Source organism: Thermobia domestica, chromosome 17, assembly GCF_964235325.1.
Source record: "Thermobia domestica chromosome 17, izTheDome1.hap1.1, whole genome shotgun sequence".
NCBI classification, from domain to species: domain Eukaryota; kingdom Metazoa; phylum Arthropoda; class Insecta; order Zygentoma; family Lepismatidae; genus Thermobia; species Thermobia domestica.
The window spans coordinates 159,636,735-159,661,644 of record NC_137470.1 but is presented as its reverse complement, the minus strand read 5'-3'; the positions used below and the strand labels follow the sequence as shown (position 1 = coordinate 159,661,644).

At 37.2% G+C, this 24,910-nt stretch overlaps 1 protein-coding gene across 3 annotated transcripts in view; it reads left to right on the top strand.

Moving 5' to 3' along the window:
- LOC145674442 (uncharacterized) overlaps nucleotides 1-22,649 on the top strand; it is a 71,198-nt gene extending 48,549 nt beyond the window's left edge. For 2 of the 3 annotated variants that reach the window (XM_081744507.1, XM_081744505.1), the window contains 3 exons: nucleotides 4,099-4,203; nucleotides 12,850-13,110; nucleotides 20,078-22,649. In XM_081744507.1, coding sequence (XP_081600633.1) covers nucleotides 4,099-4,203; nucleotides 12,850-13,110 — 366 coding nt within the window. In that variant the 3' untranslated portion in view covers nucleotides 20,078-22,649. The remainder of the gene's footprint in view (nucleotides 1-4,098; nucleotides 4,204-12,849; nucleotides 13,111-20,077) is intronic. The other variant, XM_081744506.1, reaches the window with a different exon arrangement.
- Nucleotides 22,650-24,910: the final 2,261 nt, after the last annotated feature.

Genomic DNA, 24,910 nt, shown 5'->3' with positions numbered 1-24,910 from the left:
TGTATTTAAATTTCACATTACTATGAATCTCTACAATGAAAAAATACTGTAATTGTAATATATTATTTTACATACATTATTACTACATAGATCGTATTTCGAAAACAGAATTTTATTAATATTTAAAATTGTGACGTATATTAACCATGTTAATAAATTATAAGTTTCACACTGTGTTACTTATCTGTTCATTTTTAATGTTGAAAAAAGTATTAATTATCACTGTTATGACCATTATTGTTTCTTTATTGTTACAGATTATTTCGTAACTTGAAATTTTAAAATCTCATTATATCCTTTCGACAAAGCAAACACTCATACAAATTACCGCAATTCTGTTTTAAAAGTACGAGATTTGTTTGTTCGTTCGTAATTTAGTGGTCTTCCTTGTGAAAGGTTGGATACATTCTTCGAAAAAGAAAGTGTATTTTTTAAAAGACTGAGTTCTATATTTCATTGGAATTGTTTTCTATTTTTTAATTTGAATGAAAAGTAAGTATAATGATTACGATGGAGGAAAACCAGTGATCGAGCTTTATTCTTTGTGAGAAGGAGGTCAGTAATCAAAGAAAACAAATACGACGGTATTTTCTATTTACAAATAATAATAATAATAATAATAATAATAATACCTATGATTGTGCCGTGAGAATTCAAGTTAGACCCGTAGTGTGCCGCAAGTTGAAAAAGGTTGGGAAACGCTGTCTTAGATGAACACTTGGTCTGCGCTGAGTACTAAGTTTTCTTTTTTTCTTTTTATTTATAATTGTTTCTAAATGCAATCGCCGCTCGCAATATATTCAGGTATAGTGATATATTAAAGTTTACAATTTAGTGTTATAATCAAAGGATATAAATAAATGTATGTTGTACAAATATTGTGAAGCATGTAAATTTTACAATGAGTGCAATATTATATAATGTACAACTAATATGTATTTTAACCAAGTTTTTCAACTTCACCAAAAATTTGTAATAAAGAAAATACTTAACTGAAAAAAAAAATCAGAGAAGTAGATGTCGTGAATCCAAAAGTCCGTCGATGAAATCGAACCAGGGACCTCCGACGAATAGTATCGTAGTAATAGATTATTATTTAAAGAAAAAAGAAAAGACAGAACGAGAGTATATTTGTAGTGTTTAGACCTTTCTGAGTACGAGTGTCCTTTTTTTCCCCTTCGGTGTTCATGATGGGGCAGAATACTTAAAATCGTGGCTTTTAAAATTTGTTCTTTCTGGAGAAAGGGGGCGGCAAATTGCCTAGGGCCGGCCCTGGCTGTAGCGTCCTTAGTTTGTAACACTGAATGTTAAAATAGATGTAATGTAAATTTTCGTTTAACATGTAGGTATGAAGTATCTGATGTAGTGCAATTTTAACAAAATACATCTTTATGCTAGGTTGGCAACTAATCTAGAGACGTTGCGTGGTACTAGGAAAGGTTTGAGATACAACCGAACGGGACACTGCGGGAATGAAATTTTGCTTGCACGAAAAGCGTCTTTTCTTTGTAAGTTAACTCGCCCAGTTTTGCGACGACCATATGACCTGGTGAGTGGTGTTGCCAAGTGACCGGATTTTCGACCATTTGCACCGCAGCAATGGAGTTAGAAAGAAGGGATTTGCGTGTACGACTTGAAATGTGGTTTAACGAGTCGGAATCGGTGTAAAGGTTAACACGAATCTTTAGAGAGAGTACACCATCGCGTGCAACAGTGTTTCGTTGGTTTTCAGAATTTAAACAGGCCAGACGACATGAGAAGACGAGGGGCGCAGTGGAAGCCTATCAACTGTAATGACAGAGGAAAACATTGATGCCGTGGAACAGATTATTAAAGACGATCCGCAAGTGACATGCAGTGACATTGAGTATACTCTTGGAATTAATGCGCCAAGTTATTCAACCATACTGCATATAACACTTGTGTGTGAGAAAGGTTTCATCCCGGTGGGTGCCAGACAAGTTGACTGAAAATCAAAAGCAGGCAGATGTGGAATGGTGTTAAGACATGCTTCATAAATTCCATGGTTTCAGACATAGTGACGGGTGATGAAACCTTTTCTAAATTGTTTAATTTTTTTTTCAAATTCTGATTTTTTTCGAAATCGAATTTTTTTCTGAATTCCGGAATTGGTGTCCCTAATGTCGACTAAGCAGGTGTTGTAATTTTTTGTTTCCTTTGGAAATGACGTGCTTGGGGTGGATATTTCATTCGTATCAACGTCATAAAAACGTAAGGAATTATGTTTAAATAGCAGTTAGAGAGAGAGAGAGAGAGAGAAACAGTTGAGAATACTCCAAGAGCATTGCCAGAAGGAAGTTAAAAAGAATTAATTTTTCTTAGTAACTTCTACAAGCTTTATATCAATTGTTCTATGTACTTTATTATTATACTCATTAAACAATTGTAACATATATATCCATTTATAATTTCCTTCAGTACTATTCTTTTTACCACAAGTTTTGTTTAAGAGTTCTGTTAAAATGTTCTATGATATGTTGTTTTACGAAGAAACATGCTTAAAATTGAAAAATTCGCAAAATATCACCTCTCTATGAATTATGGTTCCCGAGATATCGCTCCTTAAATCTCCCGAAGTCCGAAACGGTAAAAGTGACGCAAGAAATAACATCACTTCTTTCAGATAGTTTCGAATGGAGGGCTCAAAATTGGGTAATAGTTTACAACAGCAACTTCTCATCTCCCGTGCACGTGGATACTTCTTACGGTTGTACTACCTACAGAAATGATTCTATATCACGTACAAGTGGTAATAGAACACACAACAAACCCAGATCATGTTCTGCCCACACTCCAACATGGTACATGCGATATGGTTTCAATTCCCCCCACACATAGTCATACATTAAGTACAAGGGCACTAGAAAAACACACATTAAGTACAAGGGCAATTTTCAGGAATGCAACGAAAAAGAGAATAAGAACCACGAAGCATTTATTTTCACATACCTCAAATGGTTGGAGGGTATATGCGAGCAACTTCCAACAGAAAGTTGTGAGCGAAACACATTCCTTTCCCTAGAAAAAAACCGCGTCCCTACAACATTTAGAACACAACTTACCGGTAAGCAGGACACGTGTTCTATCATTTTTACGTTTTCAGTGGTGATTTCCGTGATTTCCACAACAGCCAATTTTTTTAAAAATAATTATATGTACAAAAATGGCACGTGCCAAGATGGCTGAAACTGCCTGTTTTACGTAAAAATGTTTCCACACTGCAATTGTAAATAAGAGGAAGAATCGGCGCACGTACTCATGGAAAATGTAACACAGTATATGAAAATTGTATTAAACATTTAAATTGTCAAAAGTAAAAATTGAATAAAAATATTGAGAGCAAAGCTCCGCACTAGTAATCCTTTACCTGCTCTCTTCTTCTGTTCTTCCTTCTCTTTCACTACTCCAGTCGCCACCTACATCAATCTGCGCAGACGCAGTTGCATTCACTGACGTCTCATCAAACCTTTGAAACGCGCAAGTCGTCAAAACAAACAAAGGGACGAAAACTAGCAAGAGAGCTGAATACAGGTACGCTTTCTTTTCTTCTCGAATCACTCATTAACTAATTCGAAGTCGCTTCGTTACCTACTTTTTAACGGCGTAGATAATCAATGAATAATTCCTAAAAGTATGGCGTTTCTCCTCCTTCCCAAAACGGAAAGTTAGGCTCATCGTCTATGACCCAAAATTGGAAAAATCGCAAATAACACACACACACACACACACACACAAACATAGAGAATTCAATAACGAACTTTTTAAGTTCGTTGAAAATAGAATGAAATAAAGTTTTTTTTTTTTTTTTCGATTATCTGTATTGTACTGGTACGTTAAATCAGTAGCGGCATTTAAGGTTTTGCTTGGGGAAGGACAAGACTGTCCAATGGTTTTCACGTTTTTAAGTAGTTTTTTTATTATTATTTTATTAATTAAAGTGTGTGTTTGTCAAACTCAGGGGCAAATTACCCTTCCCGCTGAAGGGCGTAATGACGCCACTGTATTAAATACTAAAAAGTATTAATAAAGAAAATGACTGAAGATGAATATAAATGTATTTCAATTCATTATTTATAGGAACTAATAAAACGGCATGGAGTTGACTGTGTTTTGAATGCAAGAACAACCATCCGAACTATGTGCCACGACAATTTATTGACAGGAGATGATGGCAACGAGGAGGTAAAGATGTTTCATTTTTAATTTACAAGAAGAGTAGTAATACCCATTTTGCCTTGGGAAAATGATTAGCTGTTGTACCTCTTCATGTTAATAAGACTGTTTATATATATATAATTTATTTATGTCTGAAACCCAAAATCGGATTTTTGGACATATCTGAAATTTCAAATGAGACTTCTCTAAAACACTAACTTTTGACAACGCACTTTACACACCCACCCGCCATATATGAGTTTCGCTTCACAGTGTAACACTACAGTAGATTTCCAAGCTGTGGAAATTCAGTACGCAAACTCGAAGAATAAATCTGTGAAGTCTGGTTGCAATAGATTAATAAGATCAAAGATAGAACTTATTTCTCGGACGTTGAGTCCACTTCGAAAAGCCATTACACCCTGTGCCTGACTGCTTTTGTTCTATGACAATGAAGATTGAAAGCCGAAGTCATTAATATCAAACACTTTCGGTTTTGGTAGAATGTTGCGGGTTGTGATATGCACTCTTGAGAGACTGAATCGTATGCAGAAAACAGCTTGTCGCTAGTACCGTTTTTGTTCTATGGTTATAAATGTTGAAACCGGGAGTGGGTATTTTAAACTATTTCCGGAGGAGATGGAACCTATCCTTGGGGCGCTGAATTGATTGCACGAAATCGCATTCCTACAGATCGTACCGTTTTTTGCTCAACAGAAATCTGTACTGAAACCGAAAGTAGTAGTAAATTTCAACCATTTATGGTGTTGGTAGTGCTGCAAATTGTGATGCTATGTTCTCTTAAGACCCTGAATCGTTTGCAGAAATCGCTTGACGTTATCTAATACCATTTTTGTTGTATGGCCATAAATGTTGAAATCAGAAATTTCTAATTTGAACCACTTCCAGTTTGAATAGTGTGTTAGCAGAGAAAATCGAACCTATTCTTGGGACGCTGAACCGATTGGATAAAACCATATGGATATTTCTTACCGTTTTTGCTCTATAAAAATTAGTATTGATACCGAAAATAGTAGTAAATTTCAGCCACTTCCGGATTCGGTAGAATGTTTTGGGTTGTGCTGGTAAGTTCTATTGAAACCCTAAATTGTTTCAAGAGAACCGCTTGCCGCTATTTGTAAACGTTTTTGTTCTATGGCGATAAATGTTGAAACCGGAAATCGCTATTTTGAACCACTTTGGGTTTCAATATAGGGTTAAATAAATAAGATGAAATCTACTCTTGGGACAATGAATCGATTGCAGATAACTGCATCTTGATCTCTCTCACCGTTTTTTGCTCTGACACCTGTCGTTTGACGGACGTACAAAGGCGTTCTTATAAGGCTTCTGACACTTAGGCATATCATAGTTTGGAAGTGTAAAGTGTTTTTTACCGTGTCATTTGGCCATACATATAGTACAAATGTTACAGTGGGTTTTCAGAAGGATGATAGAGTTCAGAATAGAATTTATATGATTACAAAACGGTTACTTTACAGTCTATAAACGATTCAAGGAGATGTCGAGCTACTGCTGTTTGTGATTCTCCCTTTCAGAATTTATTTTTACATATTATAGGATGGCGGGTAAATGCTTAATATGTGTAGCTAACACAAAATACATGAGGTTACTTAATAAGTTAACAAGTTAATAATAATAATAATAATGACACACTAACATAGTAGTGTCTCAGTTTTCAAATATTCATCCAGCTGGTTTTTATTATTATTATTATTATTATTTTTTTAATTTTCTAAAAGTTTCTAATTCTCTGATACTCACAAGGAGACTTACGAAAGTGTCACTCACCGATTTGAATGAAACTTTGCATACTTGTAGAACACCGAAAAATAATCGACACGTTCTTTTTTATTTCGGCAATGGTATCGGTTTAAGGATACAAACTACCCTTTGAACGGTAGGGGTAGTCTCCAAGCATAGACAGAAAATAATCATTTAACGTAGAAGCAAACATACTGCCAGGAGGCTTTTAAAACAACTGATGCAGAATCTGACTTCAAAATTACAAAATTCAAAATGGCGGATCCAATATGGCGATTACAAGTACAAAAAGTCTTCTGGTTTGAAATGTTCTGTAGTTAGGCAAGAACAATCATGCTTATTTAAAGTGAGTCCCCTCGCCTTCTCATTGTGGTCCAAAACAACCTCTTTAAATCTGAAAGTGTCGTTGTTAAAGCATTAAATTAGGGAAGATTAACAAGTCTTGTGAGATCATGGTTTCAAGTGGGTTTTCTCCCAGAGTCTAATACAAAGTCCATTTTGTTGTTCGACTCGTCGAGTAGTCAAAATTCATCAATTTTGAACCTATTTTACGAACAAAAGAGTACCTAAAAATAGAAACAATTCCTTCAGGAACAATGGTAGCATTCAGCCTCTTGATGTGTTCTTCTTCAGGCCGTGGAAAAGCTTCTTGAGACATTTTACTGATATTGTCCTCTACAACTATAATATAAATTTACATTTCCATAATAATATAATTAAGATCCAATCAATGATTCATAATCAGTTTTCTTTTCCCAGATTTGCAAATCTTATTAGGTATACGTGGTACAAAAGTGGTTATTTAGAAGGAAAACCACCTGTGTTTGAAAATCCTGTAGCATTTTGTTTCAAAGATTCTGTGGCACTTTGCGATTTATTTACACTTATTTCTATAATAAGTGTGCGTGGTGTTAACGATGTTTATACATCACACACCTTTTGCGGAATATCATTATTGTAAAAAGTTTTCTCGATAAATTCATAATTACAACAATTGAGAATATATGAAGTTCTGACGTAGTGAGAGGCGAGGGGTCTTACTTTAAATAAACACCCCGAATAGTGAAAGACGAGGGTTCATTATAAATAAGCACTCTTAATAGTGAGAGGCGCAGAGACGCACTTTAATCAAGCATCCCGTTAAAATAACTACAGAAAGGGGTTTTAAATCGGTCTGCAACATTCTCGCAGTAACACCTGCCAACTATAGTTGTTCTTACCTAACTACAGAACATTTCAAACCAGAAGACATTTTTTAATTGTAATCACCGTACTGAATCCGCCATTTTGAATTTTGTAATTTTGACGTCAGATTCTGCATTAGCTGTTCTGTTCTGGCAGTATGTTTTCTTCTACATTAAATGATTGTTTTCTGTCTATGCTTGGAGACCACCCCTACCGTTCAAAGGATGGTTTCTACCTTTAAATCCTCACCATTACCGAGATAAAAAAGATACGTGTCTATTATTTCTCGATGTTCTACAAGTATGCAGTTTCATTCAAATCGGTGAGTGACACTTCCGTAAGTCTCCTTGTCAGTGGTAGTGCGTTCCAGGCCTTAACACATTGGTAGCTGTTACTTTTGATACCATAATTTAATCGTGGTCTATGTTTTTAAAAGTTATATGTCTTTGCGCGTGTTGTAAACTAAGTACTTTATTTCTAACTGTGCTGAAAATATAATTGCATGTTTTTTTGAGGATTCTGTACATTAGGCAATTTATCCAATAGAAATAAAGTTTATCTAATTTTAATATATTCAGTTCGTGGAGTAGCGTTTCTGTATGCACAAGAAAATGTTCATTCCTTATTATTCTTATTACTTTGTTCTAAAGAACAAGGATCTTATATTTAAGCTGGATACTTAATTTTCCATACCAGGCTTCGATTCCGTACGAAAGGTATGGGTGGATGAATTAATAGTAATATATTCTTGCGATTGTACAGTCGTGTTCAAAAGTCCCTGGTCAGCCACCTCTATATCAAGATCCCTGTACTCTTACCCGCAGCTGGAATTAAATTAAACAAATGTGAATTTTCTTTGACCAATTATTTAAAACAGAAGTATTAGAATTTCCTACGTAAGGCTGACAGAATATATTCTTTTAAAACAGGAGGAATGACCCAAGATTTTTTGAACATTCTAATACTCTACTGTTTTTCGTTATACCTATCAGTTCATTCTACATTTTATCACAAACAGTGTACAAATTTAATATTTTTCTGAGAAATTTCGTTCATACATCCACCCAGCCATCGCAGCAATTCCTCCTTGCTACAACTGAGAGGCTTTCACGCTTCACAGTCTTCTGCTAACTTCGTCGTCTTCACGTACTATTTTTTCTGTTTTGATATCGTCCATTAATTGTAGTCTCCTTCGCTCCCTCCCTCTCTTTCCTGCCATCATACCCTCTAGTACGTCCCTCATGATACAGTTCCTTCTTAGGCCAATGTCCCAAACAGTTTCACATCCACCTTTTAACATTATCTAAAATGGTTTTCTCCCCAACCATTTCTAACACCCTCTCATTCGTTTCTCGCTCGGCCCAGCTAATCCTCTCCATTCTTCTGCACACCCACATTTCGAAAGCTTCTAGTCGTTTATCATCATTTTTGCGTAATGTCCATGTTTCTGTCCCATACAGCACAATACTCCAGGCGAAGCATTTTGTGTGTCTCTTTTCTCAACTCTTTATTCAAAGTCCCACAAAATACTCTTTTCTTCCTCCTCAAGGCTTCTTTCGCCATTCCTATCCTTGCTTTTATTTCACGTTCGAACTTCATATCATCAGTAATAATACTACCCAGGTATCGAAAACTTCTCACCTCTTCTATTTTCCCCCCTTCTAATTTCTCTTACTACTTCTATAGTTGACGCTAAGATGACACTGACTGCTTCGTTCCAATCACCAATGGCCATTGTGATTGGAACATATATGAGGGATATATATATCATTATCATTATTAGTTTTATTATTATTTTTGCTATCATCTTCGTATTGTCGTCGCGAATTCTGTCAAGGAATTTGAAGCTTAAAATATACAAAACGATAATTATGCCTGTTGTTCTGTATGGCTGCGAAACATGGTCACTTACTCTGAGGGAAGAACATAGACTGAAAGTATTTGAGAACAAGATCCTGAGACGAATATTCGGACCCAAGAGGAACGGGAATGGGGAATGGCGGAAACTTCATAACGAGGAACTACATAATTTATATGGTCTACCCAACATTGTTAGGATCGTCAAGTCTAGGAGGCTTAGGTGGGCGGGTCATGTAGCTAGAATGGAAGAAAGTAGAAACACTTTCAAAGTCTTGACTGGTAGACCCATAGGAAAACGACCATTAGGAAGACCTAGGCGCAGATGGGAGGACAATATTAAGATGGATCTCGCAGAAATTGGAATACAAAGTAGAAACTGGATCCAATTAGCTAAGGATAGAAGTCAGTGGAGAGGTTTTGTGAACGCGGCACTGAACCTCCGGGTTCCATAGGCCATAGAGTTACTTAGTTAGTTAGTTATCATCTTCGTATTACAAATATGTACATGCTTCTAGGTGAAACTAGATCACCAGAACATAATTTGAACGAATGTTGTGGCACTGACACGGCATACAAGGATGCTTTTCGAAGAATTGCAGACCGAGACTCTCGATGACCTTGCATCCTTGTATCCTTGCGGAAAAGATATTCTTCAGCTTGCTCCTGGATAAAGGAATGTCTTTTCCGCATGTATAGATAAATATTTCAACAAAAGTGTATGATTCTAACGACTACAATAAAGTTGAAAAAATGAAATTAAATGTGTAAGTTTTACGTCTAACAGTTATGCCGGCTAGGCTAAAGGAGACGGTGATGATGAGAAATGAATGAAATGGTGGAATGAAGAATGCAGGAGGGAACGGAAGAACCCCGAGAAAATCCACACGGTGTTTGTCCACCACAAAATTTACTTGGTGCGAGCTGGAATCGAACCGAAGGACACCATGCACCAGAGGTGAACGCTCTACCCCTGAGCCGTCTACAATAAAGTTGAGAAACGAGATGTTTCATAAACTGTTTTTAAGTCAAATAAAAGTTTTTTTTTTTTTTTTGCGCATTTGAAAAAAATCTAGAGGGAGAAAAGCTATCTTTACCAGAGACGAAAATTTTCTTCTGCAGGGAAATCAAGTTTTGTCATGTGGGAAATTCCTCGCATTCTCCCATCAATTTACACACTGATCTTAAGAGAACGATAGTTTCCAGTAATTTGCATTGTTCACAGGGGTATTGCGGCTTAAAAACAAATGGGGTGTTTTGGATAAATGCAGAACGTGAAAGCTCAAAGTTAGTTTTTTTTTTTTTTTTTTTTTAATGGAGAAAGTAAAAGAGGAATTAAAAGGAACCTCAAGCGTAGTACCTGAGTGTTACAAAAGCAAACTCCTTAATGGTGCAGTGTTACTCTAAACACGGTTGGTGAATGTCCATGTCGTCATTTGGCTATAATCGGACTGATGGATTGCTGACTCGGTCTTGTTTCCATGTATTTCTTCGTGTTCCGTTTAGCTCCTTGCCTCTGAACTTCTTAGTCGACCCTCAAAAGGACTTTACAGGCTAGACTTCGGGAATAGTTTCTGCGTTGAGCGTCTAGCCAAGTTTGTTGTTCTTCATATCTACATTCCCTATCTTCTTTCCATCGATAGCTCTCTCTCTTTACACTCTACTTCCCTGAAACTTTTGTTTAGAATCTTATTTCTTAAGTCTCTCACACCGAATATCTTAATCTTTTACAGAATCCAAGTTACTTTAGCTACTTAGAAGTAAGGCACGAACTACAACAGAAAAGCGTTTCCTTCCTTTTAACAATAACAGTGTACAGGCAAAGGATTTGTGAGCTATTGTGAAAGGGAATTTGTTGTTCTGCCCAGTGCACAGTCAGGAGCTTAGAAGATGGGAAATCTCATGAAACCGGTGTATACATTTGCAGGAAGCCCACAGTAATGACTTATTATTTCTATTCATGAGCACGTGCAAATTTTCTCAGAACGTGTACTTTTTTACTGTTGGAAATTTGTGTTAGAATTTTTTCTTTATGTTTATGAGGAAAATGAAAACACCAGGAAAACCAGTATTCTATCAATTTCTTTCGGTTATTAACTAAACTAAATTTTATCTATATATTAAAATGCTAGGTTTATATGTTTGTCTCCAATCCTTTCGACAATGAGATCTCGAAAACCATAAGTGCTAGATCTTGCTGTTTTCACTAGTCGATTCCAAATTTTGTGTAGATTGTCAAGTTCTAATTGAATATTTAAAAAAATGTCTGTTACTTCTTTATTATATTTTTAAAGTGTACACTGGAAGTGTTGAAATTTTTAAAAAGTAAAGCATCATATCCTACGAGTTATACATTCCAACACTACATATTTGTATACAGGGGTTGTATATCTCTCAGGCGTTTGTTTCATGGCCAAATAATAATGAAAAACGAAGGATAACTATTTCTCCAGGCTAAGATGAATCTTTATTGTTTGGAGTGTTTTGCCCAATGAACACCTTATATCACTGACAATATAATTAATTGTGTATGTAATGTATTTACTTGTATTACATACTGCATGTAAGAAGAAAGAAAACACTGATCATACATGAATTAGAAACTCTAACCGGAAGTAGGCTCAAATCTTGTAAACGGTGCGAGATATTGGAAAAAAATAATCGAAAAAATCTCTCCTTTATGGTACCCCTTGCTGATTTTTATCAAGACTTCTTTCACTTGTGTCTGTGAAGGGACATGTACAGATGTTGTGAGGGATGATAAGAAGATTCATGCTCATATGTGTTGAGAGCGCAGGTTCAGCTAGTAGATATTTCATTTGCTTCTGACTGTACCACCAGAAACAGCAAAATTACGATTTTGTTTATTCAACCGAACTCTGGAAGCAAAAACAACGTAGTAATGTTACCTGTATTTTGAATCAACGAATTATCCCCTCACAGCGTGTCCTTTCTGAAAGAAATGTAATAATTTAATGACAACTCCAATATGTTGCGTTGTAGTCACGTAGCTTCTACACTAGAAGACGAATGTCAACGTCAAATGAACTGTTCTCCGTTCCTATGCATACTCACGACTGATCGATTTATTTGTGTTTACTTCCTTTGTCAGCAGTGAGGCTATTTAAAAAGAGACCTACAGTTCAAACTGCAGTCCGAACTCTATAATGCGTTCAATTTTCTCCCATCGGTAGTCGAACCGTGGATCTCGTGCACCAAAAGCACGCGGATAGCCATTTGTTCAGGGAAGAGGACACGTTCCTGACTGAAGTACCTTGGCTGATGCGGTTTCGATTAAAGCACTAAACCCTCCTCCCCTGTTTGAGGCACAGCGCAGACAGAAGACTGTATGCAATACGAACAAAATTACACATTACTTTCTTCGAGGAAGGCACGGTAGCTCAGCAGTACAGCGGTCGTCTCTACTGCAAATGAGTATTTGTTTTGCTAACAAGCCGTATGTCTGAGTTTCCACGAGATTGTGCCATTCCTCCTTACTCTCTTCTTTCCATTAGGGGAAGGGGGGGAGGTGGCTCACTAATAGAGCGTTCACTTCTGGTGCGTGGAGTTCCTCGTTTGATCGGAGCTAGCGCCAAGTGGACTTTGTGGTCAGAAAGATCATGTGCATGGGTTTTCTCGGTGGTCTCCCGTTTCCTACCAGTTTATTCATTCCATCATTTCATTCATTTCTCATGATCACCGTCTCCTTTAGCCTAGCTGGCATAACTATGGGACGTAAAACTATTATCTCCTTTAATTGTGCTTCTCATGAAAATCTTATAACGGTAGTATGTTAAACTGAATATTTCGTGTCATTTTCCTTTTAATTTTTGTTCTATTTTACAGGTACGAAATCCTGGTCAGGCTTTTCTTCTGTCAGCGATGTCAGTATGTGTATTCTGTAGGAAGCAAACAAGGGAAACTTTATTCTGGCCATGTAAACATTTTTATAGTTGTTTCGATTGCTGCAGCCGGTGGTTAGAGGGTTTTTGCTTCGAGTGTGGCAGTAGAATTACGGCCATATATCCTCATTTTTGTTCAACGGGATTGTGCTTCCAAGCTGGAAAATTTGTGAATGTGTGTGAAAATGGTGGCACTTGCTCATAAGTAAGTATCATTTGAACATATTTTGAAATTTTAGTCTCACACCTAATGAGTAAATTCGCGTGTTCCAACAACGTTCATAAAGGGCATCTATAGTAACTCCCTACTTTATTGACTGGTGAATAGCAGGGTCGATATGGGTATGTAGAGAACCGCTAGGTTCTGTAGATCACGAGTACGTTGGTTTTGATGTCGCAAAGTGGTGTGTGTTTGAACAGGAGTCGATAAATCGATCGATGGTCTAAACAGTGTTGTAGTTACTTCTCGGGTTACCGTGCACCACTGGAGAGGCTTTCGGTGATCTTTGGGTCTATCCTCATCTTCCGACTATGCTGCGTAACTCTATGCCGCACATTACTCATGAAACAACAAAGGTCCAGCAGGATCCTCACAAGAAGTGATGAAAACCAGCCCAGAAGCACGTATTGTTTATCTGTGGGGGCGTATGTCCAGTGACCGAAGGGCCCCTCGAGCAGCGTGGATATAGGGAGAACGTGTAGACACGTTAGTTTCCGAATAAGCAAACAGTGATTTCGCATTTGAAATTGTTCCAGTGCCGGGGCCCAAAACAGCCAGACACTGGTAATCGCTCTGGGCAATTTCCACTCCCTATTTTGTGTGTGTGTGTGTGTGTGTGTGTGTGTGTCTGTCTGTCTGTCTGTCAGTCAGTCAGTCAGGGAACAAATTGAAATGTGCCTCCCCCATAAGATACTCCTACCTATGAGCCTGCTGGATATCACAACTAAGCCCAAGAATTGGCTTCAACTGGAACCTAACCAATCTCAGCTTAGCTGGCGTATTGGTCGAAATAGACTAGAGCGATCAGCAGTGTATGGCTGTTTTGAGCTCCGGCACTGTAATAACTTCAAATGTGACACCGGGATTTGCATGATCAGAAACTAGCGTTTCTTCCCGATCTCCCCATACCCACATTGCCCGAGGGGCCAGACGGTCACCAGAGATACGCGCTCCATAAGTAAACAATCCGTGCTTCTGGGCTGGTTCTAGTCATCTCTTGTAAGGATCCTGCTGGATCTCTGTGGTTTTATGAGTAATGTGCGACATACAATTACGCAGCAGAGTCAGAAGATGAAGGTAAACCCCAAGATCTCCACCGGAAGCCTCTCCACTGGTGCTCAGTGACCCGAGAAGTGACCACAACACTGTCGGGACCGTCGATCGGTTTTTCAACTCCTGTTTAAACACACCTCATTTTGCAACACCGAGATCAACTTATTCGTGACCTACAGAGCCTACCGGTTCTCTACATATCCATATCGAACTTGGTACTCAGCAGTCAAGAAAGTAGGGAGTCAACAATGCATTGGGTGGAGATGCCCTTTATGACGGAACGATTGTTACTATCTATACAGGTAAATAAGAAATGTGATATGTTTGAAATTCATAACCACATTACTAATAAAGACCACATGTTGTTATAAATAAGCTACCTAAAATCGCCGTTCGTCGCACGGGGAAAACAGGTTTAAGGAGATAATTTGAACACCCGGCAAAGATAAATACATTTTTGAACCTTCCTACCCACTTACGATACGCCCTTTAATTAAAGTGATGTGATAGAAAATTTCATCTTGAGGTATGTAGTATGTTTTAAAATGCGTTTCAAAGGAGCCAGCCATTTTCTCGCAATTACAAAGTTGCCGCAACAAAGAAAATTTCGGACGGCGGAAGTTCTGACGTTAAAATATCTACTTTACGGTATTTTAGTCGTATAAATAAAATTTAATTGTGTTTAAAGAAAAATAAAAATTGTTAATAAAGTAATAACCCATTTTCGTTAATTTTTTCCCCTTCATGTTATCATTCGAATGCCGGTACTAGGGCTTTTTTCCTCTTAGGGAACCCTCTCGGGAAAACTAATGTGATGAAAACCTAAGTTAGACCATGATCCACTCCTGTACCAAAAATGACCCAAATCGATCTTTTGGTCTAAGGGGAGTTTGTGGAGAAACATCGTTACACTTATTATTCATTTTGATTTATATCCATATACAGGGTGGACAATTTGCCTGGAACATCCATGATAACGGAGAAACCAGAAGAGGGAGAAAAGTGAAACTTTGCACGGAACAACTATAAGAAGGGGATTAAACAACACCCAATGAACAGTGTTGCCATCCCAGTATAAAGTTATATTTTTCAAATGGCACTACGTCAGATTATTAAATTTCAAATCAACATGTTAAACGAAAACTTAAAATACCACATTTATTATTCAGTGTTGCAAACTAAAGATGTTATAATATTACAAACATCCAAAGTTTGGAAGCCTCTTGCACACATACAGCACAACGGAGACGGACAAGACAACGCGCATTGGATACTATGGTCATGATAGGACTTGTTTTGAATGAATAGCAACGAAGTTACAAGGGCTTGAAAATTTGAATTTTTTCGAAAGTCTTTATTTCGAAAAAAAAAATGCTTAGATAAGTATCGTAACTAGTTACCTGTGTGGCTTGCAATGGACGTGTAAATCATTTTGCCGTTTACAGCACTTCGATATCTCAAATCGTTCTGGATATATGATAAACATTGATAAAGTTCATAACATTGCTGAAAAGGGGGTATTTCTGGACAATATTTAAACTGGTTGTTGTTTTCCCTCTCTTTTATAGCATTGCAGGAATAACTTAGTAGTTGTAATTACAAGTCCTCGCAATTACATGATTTAAGCAGTGTTGCAAACTTCAGCAATGTGTATCATATCTCCGGAACGATTAGATATATCGAAGTGGTGTAAACGGCAAAATAATTTAAACATCCATTGCAAACCACACAGGTAACTAGTTACGGTACTTATTTAAGCATTTTTTTAAAAATACTTTCAAAAAAATTCAAATTTTCAAGCCCTTGTAACTTCGTTGCTATTCATTCAAAACAAGTCATGCCATGACCATAGTATCCAACGCTGAGATATTTCCGGTGTGCATTCTCTTGTCCATCTCTGTTGAGTTATGTGTGATGGAGGCTTCCAAACTTTGGATGTTTGTAATATTATAACATCCTTAGTTTGCAACACTGAATAATAAATGTGGCCTTTTAAGTTTTCGTTTAACATGTTGATTTGAAATTGTAATAATCTGACGTAGTGTCATTTGAAAAATATAACTTTATACTGGGATGGCAACACTGTTCACTGAATGTTGTTTAATACGTAAAACAATGTCCCCCTTCTTATAGTTGTTCCGTGCAAAGTTTCACTTTTCTCCCTCTTCTAGTTTGTCCGTTATCTTGGATGTTCCAGATAAATTGTCCACCCTGTATATGGATATAAATCAAAATGAATAATAAGTGTAACGATGTTTCTCCACGAACTCCTCTTAGACCAGAAGATCGATTTCGGTCATTTTTTGGTATAGGAGTGGACAATGACCTATCTTAGGTTCTAGATACGTTACTTTATTCGAATTCGTATCCTAAGAGATAGAACAAGAGGGTCGAAATTTGAAAAAAAAAAAAAAAAAAAAAAAAAAAACGAGTATCTCATGATCCCCTCAACCTAGAAAGATGAGACTTAGTATACAAATTCTTCATATGAAGTAAACTGACCCATGTCATAGCATCTTTGAAAATTGTTGTTATAAAGGGGGCCCTATTCTATATACAGGGTGTCTTAGAAGTCCTCTGACGTAGGGTAACTCTGTTATTATCAGAGTTACAATAAAATGTAAAACGGGAAACCGTCTCCAAATATAATATTTTCGATCTAAAGTGAAGAAATTTTTTAAATCAGACGAGCCGTTTGGGCTGTACATTCTTTATGCGCCCAGTGTTAAATGAAAATACAAGGTTGCCGTTTACCTGGACCCACAACATAAGTGAATGAAGATACTGCCTTTTACGCTAACATGTCGATGGCCAGCCCCTATTTCAAATAGTAACTTCATTCATTTATGTTGTGGGTCCAGGTAAACGGCAGCGTTGCATTTTCATTTAACATTTTGTGCATAAAGAGTGTACAGCCCTAATGGCTTGTCTGATTTAAAAAATTCGTTCACTTTAGATTAAAAACATCATATTTTGAGATGGTTTTTCCTCTTACATTTTCTTGTAACTCTGATAATAACAGAGTTACCCCATGTCAGGGGACTTTTGAGATGCCCTATATATAAAAATTAAAGTCGCTGTGCTTGTGATTCACTAAATATTAACTACCCGACCAATCTCGATCAAATTTGCCACACAGATGAGGTTCGGGCTTGGGATAGTTTGTCATTTCACTTTATCGGTGTAACTTTGGCGAGGGGAAGGAGAGAGAGATTTAAAATGATCGAAAATGACCGATGTTTAGTGTCGAATCCATAGTTTTCAGGGTCGCTGAGATGAACAGTGGCACTTCTGATGCCATTGAGCTCCGTAACTTTGGGAGGGGGAGATATAGAAAAAATATTGAAAATGACCGAAATTAGAGCCGAACTAATAGTTTCCGGGATCGCTAAGATGAACAGGGATACTTCCGATGCCGTTTAACTCCAAATTAAGCCCTGCAACTTGGGGGAGCGGGAGGGGAGATATAGAGATGTGATCGAAAATGACCGATATTAGAGCCGAATAAGTAGTTTTCGGGGTTGCTGGGACGAACAGTGACACTTCCGATGCCGTTTAAATCGAAATTCAGCCCTCATTTGTACTTTATGTCCACAATGAAAGGTATTCTCCCCGTGCGAAGAACGGGTATTCCGTTAGTATCTAATCAATATAAGAATGTTTGTCTGCTAATTTCTTCTAGGCCACTACACCGAGTTGATAATTTTCGGTTCATGCCTCTAGACTATGGATTAACTTAGGTATCTAATTTTATGTTATTAAAGTGCTTATTCTAAGGAGAGAGCAGGGAGTGTCAAAATTTATACGTAAATTTAAGTATCTCCTGATTCTGTCAACTGAAGAAGATGAAATTAGGTATATAACTTCTTCATTTAAAATGAGCGGAATCAGGTCTTAGGATTTTTGAAAATTCCCGTTTTAAGGAAAGGCAAGAAGGCATTTACTATTTATTAAAAAATGAATATAACATTGTTTGTCAGTGAACTCCTTGTAGACCTCGAGTTTGATGATTATTGGTGAGTGAACCATGGTTTGATAACAATCCTAAGAGGGTTTTGATTTGATTTGATGAGACGTGGGCCTACAGTTTAACGTGGGATCCGAACCACATGAGGTCCCGCCGGGAATCGAAGCCGGGTCTCCCACGCCAAAGGTAATCCTAAGAATGGGTGGGGGCTGAGTATTTATGCGAAAGATTGTTTCACGATCCTGTCAACTTGGGAAAATGAAACGTCGTATGTAAATAATTTGTTTAAAATAAACGAGCTTGTGTCCCTGAGTATTTTTAAACTTTCCGTTTAAAGGGAGGCAAGGTTGTATGTATGTTCCTGGATAACTTGGAACGCCTCGATCAATTTCAACGAAACTTGGTACACATGTGACTTATAATCTGAAAAAAGAATACTGTTAAAAGAAGTGGGAAGTATAGACGAGTAAAAATGATCGAAAACGACCGATACTATTTTCGATCTACAGTTGTAAGGATTGTTGAGATGAATACTGACACTCCAGATGCTGTTTAAGTCCGGATTCAGCCTCCATTAACACCCCTAACGAATGGAAAAGGGTGCTTTAAAAATAATCCAGATTAGTGTCGAATTCGTATTTCTCGGGGTCGCTAAGCTGATTAATGACATTGCTAATGACCTTTAAGCCCAAGTTGAGAGAAGAATTGGGCTGTCGGCTGGCCCGGGATTATTCGTCATTTATTTATTTCTTGTAGTCGTTTCTTTATTTTGCATAGCCTTTACTCTCCCCTTGCGAAGAACGGGACTCCAGGCACTAGATTTATAATCGACAATAGGAAAAATCTCTCAATTTAACGTCCCATGATTATGCCCGTTAGGTTAAGGGTGATGGATGATTTAGGCAGATGAATACTGATGGAAGAATTGGTGGAATGAAAAAATGGGAGGAAACGAGGGTACTCCGAGAGAACACACTGTCACGATATTGTCCACCATAAACTTACTTGGATGGGGATCGAACTAGGGACCTCACGTACCAGAGGTAAGCGCTCTACCTCTGAGCCACTGTGCCCTCCATTCGACAATTGGAACCCTGAGAAAGTTAGTAGTAATAATTTCTGTAACTTGACACCGCGCCAATTTCGAAACCAACCTTGTTATAATGTTTTAAAAAAAAATAGTACTAAGCTGATAACCCGGAAGTAAAGTATCGTCGTTTTGATTTATCACTCTGAACATGAGTGTTAATAATTGTCCTCGAAATTTCAATGTTTGTATTTTTGTTGTACGAATTAAAAAAAACTAAAATGAATAACATGGAAAACGAAAGAAAAATAAGGAAATAATCTGATTCGATATATATATATTATTTTTTTTTATTTAATAAATGATTAAGGTGCATGCATGTTAGTCGTCCCTGGTTCGATTCTTTGTGTAGGTACGTAGTTTCCAATATAAACATAGAGGTTTGAACCTCACTTTTAAACTATTAATATTCTTTTCTAGAAAATGCTTTTTACAAAACTAGCCTAGGAGTAATCTCCTTCGAGTAAATAATGCTTCGCTACATTTTAAGGGTTGAAGAAGACATGATGGCTCAAGTGGTAGAGCGCTAATTCTGGTGCGAAGGATCTCTGGTTCAATCCCAGGCTATGCGGCTTTCTGTCCTTGGATTTTCTCGGATCTCCCTCTCCCCTATACATTCTCATTTCACCAACTCTCACAGTCGTTTACTTTTCATCTTCTTTAAGCTAAAGGGCATAATCGTTGGACGTAAAACTATTTTTTTTTTTCATTTTAAAGGTTGAAAACATTGCTATTTTGATGTAGATAGAGATTGAATTCCTCGATGACAGTAATCTGCTATTTTGAAACTACCCGCTTGTTCTGTTTTTATGGTTGATTAATTATAGTTTAACGTTTCTTTTCAGTATGAAGTTCAAATGGAGGAATCCTATTGGTTGACCACATTCGAATATTCCTGTTTATTTATGTTTTTCTTCACTAAATTGTAATAGCGTTAAGAACTTTTTTTTTTTTTTAATATTAAGCGATGTTGTTTTTGCAGTATCCTGTCTGTTACTTAAATCAGTATTCTCGAGCATTCTTTTCCTCTTGATGCGATCTTCCTCAGTCCTTCGAAGTTAGTGTTTTTCCAGAAAGTAGTAGGACTGAATATATATATATATATATATATATATATATATATATATATATATATATATATATATATATATTTGGTCTAGGAATTAATTCGTGCCGTTGGTACGCACACATTCAAGCTGTAGTACAAACACAAAATACATAAATACCTTAAGAAAAATATTGTCCATCGCTAGCCACCACTTTCGCCCATCTGTCAGGCAATGTACGGATTCCGTGGCGAAAGAAGTCCTCATCCTTGGAAGCGATCCAGTCAGAGACCCATGTTTCGATATCTTCTGAAGAAGTAAACCCTGTCCAATCAAATCGTTGTTCATGCAATCGAACAAGTAGTAGTCCGAAGGAGCAACGTCTGGTGAATACGGCGGGTGGGGTAAAACTTCCCATCCGACATTTTCTAAATAGGTTTTGACCGGTTTTGCGACATGTGGGCGAGCGTTATCATGTTCAACAATAAGTTTATCATGTCTGTTCTCCCATTCTGGTCGTGTTCTGGCCAGAGCTTGCTTCAAACGCATTAATTGTCGTCGATAACGTTCTCCATTCATAGTTTCACCCGGTTGCAGCAGCTCATAGTACACCACACCTTTCATATCCCACCATATGCACAGCATAACCTTTGCACAGTGAATATCTCGTTTTGGTTGTGATGGACCTGGTTCACCTGGTTTCACCCAGGCCTTTTTTCGTTTAGGGTTCTCGTAATGGATCCACTTCTCATCACCCGTAATAATTCGATGCAGAAACCCCTTTCTGCTCTGTCGTTGAAGCAGCAATTCGCAATGGTTTTTCGTCTTTCAACGTCTCTGTCTTTCAATTCATGTGGAACCCAATGTGACATCTTTTGAATCATTCCCATGGCTTTCAAGCGTTTGGAGACTGTTGTTTGATCAACGCCTAATGCTGCTGCAAGTTGTTCCTGCGTTTGACACGAATCCTGCTCGAGCAATGCTGTCAATTCTTCGTCTTGAAATTTTTTTGGCTGTCCAGCTCGCTCTTGGTCTGCCAAGCCGAAATCACCACTTCTAAACCGTGCAAACCACTTCTGACACGTTCGCTCAGCTAGAGCATGGTCACCATACACTTCCACCAAAATACGATGACTTTCAGTCGCACTTTTCTGCATGTTAAAGTAATGCAGCAGGACACCCCGCAAAAACACTTTATCAGGCACAAATTGCGCCATGTTCACTTAACTACAAACTGGTGTTGTTGACGCTTTAATCCACTGCCCTATACTACGAACGATATGCGATGACAGGGGTTTGCAACACATGTGTGGATACACGGAACTGTGGGACGCTCCGTTCGTTGCGCCATCTCTTGTCCACCCGCACGAATTAATTCCTAGACCAAATATATATATATATCAAGTCATTCACAAATTTGACACATCGACCTAATAGTTTTCAAAATACACCGTATATATCAAGTCATTCACAAATTTGACACATCGACCTAATAGTTTTCAAAATATACCCCTTCTGCATCAACACAGCGTTTCCAGTGACTCTACCTGTCACTGAAGGCTCCCTGGAACGCAGAAACTGGAATGCTCTTCAGCTCCCTCGTTTTACACAAACTTTTCTCATTCCGAAGTTTTCGGTCACAGTTACGTGTATAATAGTTTTTGGCAAGGATAATTATCCTGATATCATCCGCGCACACAGTCTGCGGTCAGAGTTCAAAAGGTTTCGCACTTTCACTAAGTTTTCGTCACTTTTTGCCGTTGAAGGGCGTCTTGGCTGTTGCTCATCTTCAACTTGCTCTCTTCCCTCCCGAAACAATTGTGCCATTCAGAAACACTTAATCAATCCATGGCATCATTCCCATACGCAGTCTTGATCATGTTATGGGTCTCACTCGCAGTTTTTCTCAGTTCGACGCAGAACTTCACCGCGTAACGCTACTCTAACAAACGATTCATTGTGAAGATGACAAGGCATGGTGGAAGGGGTTCACCTTAAACTCGATGGCTTGGAGACGATTGGCGATTTGGTAGCTAAGACCCCCACCACCCAACCAGCGCAATGACATCCCTCTCCTTCATGTTTTGGCCGAAAAAACAGTCCTGCTACTTCCCGGACAAAACCGGCATGTCGGGTTGTTGTTGATACTGCTTTGCCCATGTGTAGGTCTTTTGAATTCTTCCAACCTTTGAGGGGGAAATATTACATTTCTTTGCTAAGTATAACACTCAATTTTAAATTACAGCTTTTCAACGCAGCTACATTTTCCTTCTTTTGACTTGAAATCAAGTTCATTTGTTTTACCTATTGTTGTTGATTCCTTGCTATATCATGCTAATTTAACCAACATGATTGAAGTAAGCAATTTATTTTTAAAAAATTGAACGTAAATTAAGACAAACAAAACTAACAATCTTGCCATCTTGCACCGGCTGGAAGTAGGTGGATAGGGAAATCAAATCTCAGATCCGTCTGGTGGGAATACGTAAATCAAATTCGTAATCAAGCGGAAAAGAATGCTTCACATTCATGTTTTCAAAGACATGCTGGTGTGTGTAATCATGCTGAGAATTCGTGACGTAAGATTCTCATAAAAAATTCCTAATTTGTTGTCTCTTATTGTATGTATTCGTTGTGTAAAATATATTGAAAAAGAAATTGTATTTTTTTCATAAAACTAACTAACGTTGTAATGTCGTTTCCTAACTTTATTATTTTTTAAAAGCGAAACGTTTTCATATCTTCTGCAGTCCTTTGCTGTATGTACAAGCTCTTTCATTAAGAGGTAGCTATTAGTATACGATAGCACTTGTTAATTATTTAAATTATTCGTTCATATTATTATTATTCTTAAGAGAATACTTTGTTTTCATTTTTAGTATAATTCATAAGTAATAATGCACAAGATTCTTTTGGAACATGTTAAAACCTCATTGATAAAATTCTGTATTAATAAAAATTGCGAACCAAAAATTACATAATGTTAAAAGGAACATTCACCGAATGTGAAATACTAAAACTTCGCACTGCTATAGAGGACACGATTTATAGGAAGACTGAACGGTTTGTGTAAATTACCAGAATTAGACTGCTATGATGAAGAATTATAGAAATTATTTATAGAAAATGTAAGATAATAACCAGCAATAAAAACAATACCATGTCAGAAAACAAGGTGTCAGTTATTTAACATTTTATACGTAGAAAACAAGACATAAAACTATCAAATACACAGGGACGTGTATTGTATATTACCACTGTTACAGGCGGTAACGGTAAAAATATGACAATTTTCCGTTGTTTTCACGTGTGTCTAAATTTCATTATCAATATGGGAAGATGTTTACATTTTTTTTTTCTCTTTTTAAGTTTGGACGGCCTATGCCGCATTTACAATGTGAATGAAGGCAACAAACATACTGTTGTTGATACCACATATTTCAGAGATAGCGGTCACTCACTCCAGAAGCACCTTTCAGCGTGCCAGCCGAAAGCATCTTGCGCTCTCGTATTTGAACTTTCGAAATTACCATTATGTTACCGTTCAGCGAGTGGATCAGGAAAAAATTGAATAATCCCTCTCAAAACAAAGAGAATCTAGAATTCCATCAGTGTGTATATTGTACTCACCTCCCGCTGGAGTCACTCGCTACGCTCTCTCACTTTAGAAAATCGAACGGGCGGTGATTCTATTATACTATTTTGTTTGCTTCCCCATTCCAAGGATGGAAATGTGACTGTAATTTCCGTATTCATAAGGTTATTTCATTGTCTTAACAGTACACAATTTCAGACAAATATCTGTAAGTAGCAGGTTATTCATAGTAATAGGTCTAGCCTTGAACACCTGCTACTGTGAGACTGGTCCGAAGTGTGTTATTTATATGTTAACATGTCATTTTTGCAGGACTTCGTATGTTAATACGTTATCTTTAAATTTGAATTATACAGCAACAGAGAACAAGAAGAATATATTCCATAGGATGTTCTAACAAAGAAATTTAATATAGGTTTACTTTGATTCAAAATGAAGTTTTTCATTGACTGTTAATTTGAGCTTATGGGAATTTATTTATATTTATTTATTTATTAAATTGAGATTCTATTTCTGTTTAAACGGTAGAAAATTTAGATGGTAGAATTTGCTCTCTTTCCTAAAAGAGCAAAGATATTGTCAGTCTCTGAAATACCTACCGATGAAACACATTGTACTATGTGGAAACTGTTTCAAGGGCAAGGGGGAATAGTAATGAAGCTTAGAGAGAAGCAGAAATGATTCCTGCGCTCCTTTCAATTCGAATACTTATTAGTATTTAGAATTTATGTTAATTAAGTTGAAAATATTTTGTTTTTAATTTAGTATAGAGTACTTTCGATTCAACAAATTTCTAACTCTAGCCGCTACCCTACTCGTTGAATTTGCATTTTGATGCAGTTTGATGTGTTGAAAAAGAACTTTGCAATTGTCTTCATCATGCCATAGTTTGACTGCCCCAAACTGTGGTTGAATGACTAATTTTCAATACAGAAAACTTGTTGCTCAAACATACAATGGAGCTTCGGTTATGGTTGGTGAGGTAGGAAGCTGCAGCCTGTTGTTAAACAAAGGCATACATAAGTCTTATTTTTTCA